This window comes from Lampris incognitus, chromosome 7, assembly GCF_029633865.1.
Source record: "Lampris incognitus isolate fLamInc1 chromosome 7, fLamInc1.hap2, whole genome shotgun sequence".
NCBI lineage: Eukaryota > Metazoa > Chordata > Actinopteri > Lampriformes > Lampridae > Lampris > Lampris incognitus.
The window spans coordinates 8,882,637-8,890,136 of NC_079217.1; the positions used below are offsets into that span (position 1 = coordinate 8,882,637).

Here is a 7,500-nt window from a genome sequence, read left to right on the forward strand (position 1 = left end):
TTGCGACAACAACAATGGGGGGAAATGGGGCCCTTTTCTCCCCTATTCAGCACGGCGCAAGGACCGCGGCGCCCGGCAGTCACGTGCCGGGCGCCGCACAGGCTTCCACGCTCAGCACAGGGCTCCTTCAAAACGGCATATTGTGTGGATACCAGAATCTCCTTTATTTCCCAAGTAGGCTTTCCACTAATAGGCACATATATATGTGTGTGTGTGTGTGTGTATATTCATCCATCCATCCATTACCCAAACTGCTTATCCTGCCCTCAGGGTGGTGGGGATGCTGCAGCCAATCCCAGCAGTCACTGGGCGGCGGGCGGCAGCCCACACCTAGGGACACTTTAGTACGGCCGAGTCACCTGACCTACATGTCTTTGGACTGTGGGAGGAAACCGGAGCCCCCGGAGGAAACCCACGCAGACACGGGGAGAACATGCAAACTCCACACAGAGGACGACCGGGACGACCCCCGAGGTGGACTACCCTGGAGCTCGAACCCAGGACCTTCTCGCTGTGAGGCGACCACGCTAACCACTGCACCACCATGCCGCCTTTATATATACATATATATATATATACACACACACACACACACACATATATATGTATATGTACATAATGTAGGTAATAATAATGTAGGATTTTGACTTAGTGGGTTGGTATACTACAACTACTACCACTTCTACTACTACTTAATAATAATAACATTAATAATGATAGTAATAATATTATTCACAGCTAATAAAATAGGATAAGAAAGAAAAAATGTAGCAAATATAGACGTAGGACAGCCGACATAAAACACCAATGCAAACAGTGTGCGAATATCCGAATCTGTTTTATTTTTATAAGAGTTCACTAATGAGGATTTTGACTTGGCGGGTAGCTCTACTACTACTACTACTAGTTATTACTCTTATCATTGTACATTGCTAATAAAATAAGTTAAGGAGAAAAAGGACAAATACAGGCCTCGGACTGGCACCACATACACCAGCACAAACATTAAAATCCAAGCGTTCCAGATAACGCCAATAAAGTGAAGGTCTGCAGGACGCCGAGATTCGAGACGTGTCGGTAAAGAGGCAGTCACGAGCACCGACTCCACAAAACCCTCACAGGTGACGAGGGTCATACCCGCCTCGTCTTCGTCGCATATCATTTGTTATCTATCAGTTAGCTCCAATCTCACGGTCAAATCTCCGCGTGGCTTCGGTAACTCATCTTTAAATAACCCCCCCTAATACCTCCGGTACCCCAGCAAACGTTTCAGCCGATAATACAGAACAGACGAGCGGGTCTGCCAAGGTCTCCAGAAGTGTCTGGGGCCCCAAACTGGGCCAGGTGTCGAATATGCATGCTGAGAAGTGTGATGGTTTTGAAAAAAAGGCATCGTATCTATTAATACACACATGCACCCCCCCACACACACACACACACACACACTCCACATATGACATGAATAAATCAACAACCGGGAGCAGAGCGAGCGCTGCAGTCGGAGGCAGAGTCCTGAGTGACACACGGGGGTGGGGGGGGGGGGGGCGTTGAGTCTGGCACCGACCTCCTCGTCTGCCCCTTGTGCTCGCGAGTGGGAATTTAGGACAATTACAGCGATTGATGAGGCGAGGCTGCAGACAATGATGTGCGTTCACGGCCTCAGTCAGCAGGGCTGACGTCACACCCTCCCCTCCGCCGGGGCTTTTCTGATGGTACGACGGTGTGCGGGTAGTGCCGCGGTCGGCTGAGACGATCGTCGCACTACACCGCCACAATGGCAGACGTCTCTCGAGAGGCGGTCTGACAATACCCCATCCATGGACTAACACAACAACAACACAACAACAGCAGCACGCTTACACACCATGTGCAAGTCAAGGTTCTAGCACAACAGGGGGAAGACGGGAGAGGGTGCTGTGGTAAAAGCTATGGCGGCCATCTTTCACAGGTTGTATGGGGGGTCTTAGGAAGGCATCAGAACGTTCTGACGGGCACAAAGCAGGATTACCCGGCTGAGTCCGGATCAGACAATGGGTGACGTAACCACGTCTGTGTTTCAGGTGCAGGAGGACAAATTGGGCCGATTTTAGACCGGGGTCTGTGGGTCAGTGGAAACACCGCGTCTCAGACAGGGCCCATAAATCAGAGAGAGCAAGACCGATGAGGGGTGTGTGTGTGTGTGTGTGTGTGTGTGTGAATAATTAGGCATGGCATTTTGACAGATGTACTGAGGACGTGATGACAGGAAGTAGGAGGAATGGAGAGGCTTAGACAAAAGAGGCTGGCCATGACGTGGCACCTTGGCCATATTTAGAAGCCACCAACCTTTCTTCTTTCCTCAAACTCAAGATGTTAATCTTTTTTTTTTCTGCATAATTTGCCCCGCTTCTCGCCGAACAGGGAGCTGACTTGAGTCATCAAAAAGATGAGCAGACAGAGAGGCTAGCTAGCGAAGATGGCTGCTGATAAAATAGCAAGATGGTTGGAGAGAGGATCACAGACTACACAGTAAGGCTGGAGAGAGCGAGAGAGACAGACAGACAGACAGAGAGAGGCAGAGAGAGGCAGAGAGAGAGACAGACAGACACACAGACAGACAGACAGAGAGAGGCAGAGAGAGAGAGAGCGACAGACAGACAGACAGAGAGAGGCAGAGAGAGAGACACACACACAGACAGAGAGGCAGAGAGAGAGACAGACAGACAGACAGACAGACAAGAGAGAGGTAGAGAGAGAGAGAGACAGACAGACACACAGACAGACAGACAAGAGAGAGGCAGAGAGAGAGACAGACAGACAGACACACAGACAAGAGAGAGGCAGAGAGACAGACAGACACACAGACACACAGACAGACAGACAAGAGAGAGGCAGAGAGAGAGACACACAGACAGACACACAGACAGACAGACAAGAGAGAGGCAGAGAGAGAGACAGACAGACAGACACACAGACAGACAGACAAGAGAGAGGTAGAGAGAGAGAGAGACAGACAGACACACAGACAGACAAAGGCAGAGAGAGAGAGCGAGAGAGAGACAGACAGACAGAGGCAGAGAGAGAGTGAGAGAGCGAGAGAGACAGACAGATAGACAGACAGAGAGAGCGAGAGACAGACAGACAGACAGACAGACAGAGGACGAGAGAGAGTGAGAAAGACTGAGAGAGAGAGACAGACAGACAGAGGCAGAGACAGACAGACAGACAGACAGAGGCAGTCAGAGAGAGTGAGAGAGAGAGAGAGACAGACAGACAGAGGCAGAGACAGACAGACAGACAGACAGACAGAGGCAGTCAGAGAGAGTGAGAGAGAGAGAGAGACAGACAGACAGAGGCAGTCAGAGAGAGTGAGAGAGAGAGCAAGGGAACAATACTGGGGGAAGATGGCGTGAGATGATGAGGGAGGTGGTAGCAGGAAAAACAACAAGCAGCAGAGGAACCAACCTTTCTTGAAGGCACGTGGGGACTCTGATAGATCGCCTTGGCATTGGAAATGAGCAACAGAAGAAAAGAGGGAGGAAAACAGAACAAATTAATAGAAAAAGGAAGGGGAAAAGAGAGAGAACCCAGGTGAGAAACGAGAAAAGTCAGGATATCAAGATGTGTTAATTGATTGAATGAGGAGTCAGTGGGGAGGTGTCCAGGACTGACTGGAGGGGAAAAAGGTTGTGAAAAAAAAAAGGAGCCATGGGGCGTCTGGGTAGCGTAGCGGTCTATTCTGTTGCCTACCGACACAAGGATCCCGGTTCAAATCCCCGTGTTGCCTCCGGCTTGGTCGGGCATCCCTACAGACACAAGTGGCCATGTCTGTGGGTGGGAAGCCGGATGTGGGCATGTGTCCTGGTCACTGCACTAGCGCCTCCTCTGGTCGGTCGGGGTGCCTGTTCGGGGGGAGGGGGAACTGGGGGGAATAGCGTGATCCTCCCACGCGCTACGTCCCCCTGGTGAACTCCTCACTGTCAGGTGAAAAGAAGCGGCTGGTGACTCCACATGTATCGGAGGAGGCACGTGGTGGTCTGCAGCCCTTCCCGGATCGGCAGAGGGGGTGGAGCAGAGACCGGGACGGCTTGGAAGAGGGGGGTAATTGGCCGGATGCAACTGGGGAGAAAAAGGAGCCATTTTAAAATGGGCCTCCTCTATAAAAAGCCCTCCAGGTCACTAGCACGTATAGTCGAGGTTCATACGTAGTTAACTTCACATTTATGGTCTTTTTACTTCCCTGGGAAATGTTCCACCACGCTCCTCTGATCAGCAGTGCGGGTTTTGAAACTTTTTCTTTGGCACAAACATGCGACAGAAAAAGAAAAAGAAGAAAAGGAGAACGGCAGCCGCTTCACTCAAAAGGCACATTTTCAAAGCTTTGGGCTCCAGCTCGGCACCGGCGCCCGGGGCTTTGTGAGTTTATCTGAACTCCGCTCGTGTTATTACGTTTAAGGCACAGCCGTGGTGGGACTGTGCGGGCTCAGATAAGTCTAAATCCACGGCTCCATGGCATACTTCGGATTGGTCTCCAGCACCGAATACACCCCTCCTTCAGTCATACGTGTGCCGTTCTGCCCGACTGTTTTGAAAGCTTAACACCCTAAATAACTCAAGACTGTTACACACGAGTCTCCCTGAAGCGGATATCTGTATTCCAATACAACCAGAATTTAGGGGACGGGAGCGACCCTGGGTTTTGGGGACCGGTGATGCTTACCCTCGGGCTCTGGATGGGACCCCAGAGAGGTGACCTGGATGGGGCGGTAGGGTTTGCTCTCGGAGGCGGGGACCTCCATGCTCTCCTCCGACGGCACGGTAACGTCCGGCTGGGATTCAGAGATGGAGGACAGGAACTGGTCCATGTCGGCCTTCTGCTCCTGGAGGAGTTCGTCTGCAGGGGGGGGGGGGGGGGGGGAGACATACAGCAGCCCTGTCAGTGAGGTTTAAAGCTACTCCATTTATACCCGGCCCATGCAAAAAGGGCATATTTCGTCTCACATATCAGGAATCAGGAACAGGAATCAGGAACACTTTATCATTTTATTTATGTACTTCTGTACATTAAATGAAGTGAGATATTGTTTCACAACACAAAGACAAGACAAAAACAGATACCCCAAAACTACAAGAACTTCAAGAACACACATTAACACATCTAAACTAACACATATATCCAAACTAAAAAATGTTTTAAAAAAAATCACTGTCCAAGGGAACAAACGCCAGCCAGGATAACTGTCGGAACTGCCGGTCTGCATGGGCTAGCGGTTAGCTTAGCCTGCTTCACTTCACTGTCAGACCGCCCTCGGTGTTTCCTCCTTGGACGCAGCTCCAGGCAGGGGCCGTGGTCCTTGAGCCCACCGGACGGATGCAGCAGACCAGGCTCCCTTAGCTGGTCCAACGCCAGCTCTCCCAGCCAGACACCCTCGACACCGCCCCGCACTCCACACCAAAAACACCACAGTCGACGCCGGGTGAAGCCGTGCCGCCAGAACGCCCTCGGTGTTATGGGAACTGCTGGTCTGCACGGGCTAGCGGTTAGCTTAGCCTGCCCCGCCTCGGGGCATATCCCATATCTCAAGCCAGAGGTAACACGGTGTGGTGATGCTAAGGGACCACACGAAGACACACGTCTGTTAGCACACGCTCCTTTACTTGAACAACCCACGTCACACTCCTTATCCCCTCTTACAGTCACTTACGTCCTATCTTGTCCTCTAGCTCCCCCTGCTGTCCTCCAACTGTATCAACTCAAGACATCACATATCCCTTTTGCAAAAGATAACATTTACACCACCAACTATGCAATCACTGCGGCGCTTATGCTGAACTGTATAAGCTACGATCAGTCTTACAATAACAACAGAAGACCTTGAACATAAAAATAAATAACAGCCTCGAAATAACAGTTTCATACAGACAATAGGCTACTCTTGTTTTAGTTTACCGTCCTCACATAACAGTCCTGTGCCCAAGCGGGCGGCCTCCTGACCCTGACCTCTTGCAGAGGGGGCTGAGCATGTCAGGCTGGACTCGGCTACAGTCTATGTCAGGCCCCTCAGGAGGAAGGGCCTGCTCAGGCCTCAGGAGGAAGGGCCTGCTCAGGGTCCGCGTGACCCTGAAGGGGCAGGGCTGGCGCGAGATAGGACGCATTCCAGGTGCGCCCATGAGACAGTCTGTAAGTGTACTGGCCTCTTTGCTCATGCACCTGAAGAGGGCATGGGTACTTGGACTAACTCTTGCATAGTATACCTGGTCTCTTAACTCTGGCCCAAGACCCAGGAGCAAAGTGCACTGCTTTTGCCCCTCTCTTCTTGTCTGCATACTCCATCATTCATTCACATTCACAGCCATTGTCGCCAATATGTGGTGATGCTACGGGACCGCCCGAAGACACACGCCTGTTAGCGCACGCTTCTTTACTTGAACAACCCACGTCACACTCCTTCTCCCCTCTTACAGTCACTTACATCCTAGCTTGTCCTCTAGCTCCCCCTACTGTCCCCCAACTGCATCAACTCAAGACATCACACACGGGGATTCGAACCGCCAATCCCCGTGTTGGTAGGCAACAGAGTAGACCGCCATGCCACCTGGATGCCCTGAGACACTCTCATTTTATGCAAATTTACTTCTAGTTTTCCCCCTTATCCCATCCGATTAACCCAATGGCATATGGCCGGAACTCTTGTGGAATAACTCCCCTGGCTCACGTTTCCACAGGAAGGAGACAGTCGTAACACCAGCTTCCTTCAAACTCGTGTCGGCTGCTCTCGCTAGTTTACATGCTGAAGCCTCGCATGGACTGCATCACCTTCAGGCCGCGAAGGAGGCGTAGGGAGAATGCTTTCAGTCGCTTGGCTGCAGGCGCCCAGATGAGCCAGAGGGGTCGCTGGAGAACGACGAGTCCCCGAACACTACACCCACTATCCCTCGGGTAAGGGTGGCCTAATGAAGGCCTTACCCCGTGGACGCTCTGGCCGGGACCGGTTACGGCGAGTCTGGGATACGAACCTCCCAGCCACGTGACGAGCGGGTTGCAAGAACGGCGGTTTATTCCGCTCGGCCATCAGAGCGGCAAACACTCATTTTATTTAATCAGTGCTTCTGTCTCCACCCCATCTGTGCTCACGCTCAGTTCAAACATGCAGGCGTTCAAGCCACTGATATGTCAATATTTTTTCAAATTATTTTTATAGCAAAAAAAAAAAAAAAATATATATATATATATATATATATATGATAGCACATAGAAAGAGAAAACGAACAAGTTGATGTCCAAACAAAACCCACACATCCAACAGGCGGGTCTAATAAAATATTTATCCTGAAAATTCTGCGTACTTATATTTCATAAAGGGCACATCACATTTAACAGACAGCTCCAGACCAGTTCGGGTGGCCTCCGCAGACTGTTTTCCTCTAGTTCAAGCAAACAGCACTGTTGCGCCCCAGGGTGGACCGCTCAACATACCCCAAAATACAAAACCACCACATAGTCCAGCTGAAGTCTATTCC

The 7,500-nt window shown here is 51.0% G+C and overlaps 1 protein-coding gene across 1 annotated transcript in view; it reads right to left on the minus strand.

Annotated features, from left to right (window-relative positions):
- Positions 1 to 4,472: 4,472 nt before the first annotated feature.
- aplp2 (amyloid beta (A4) precursor-like protein 2) overlaps positions 4,473 to 7,500 on the minus strand; it is a 94,840-nt gene continuing 91,812 nt past the window's right edge. The window contains 2 exon segments of the mRNA XM_056283728.1: positions 4,473 to 4,561; positions 4,700 to 4,873. Coding sequence (XP_056139703.1) covers positions 4,473 to 4,561; positions 4,700 to 4,873 — 263 coding nt within the window.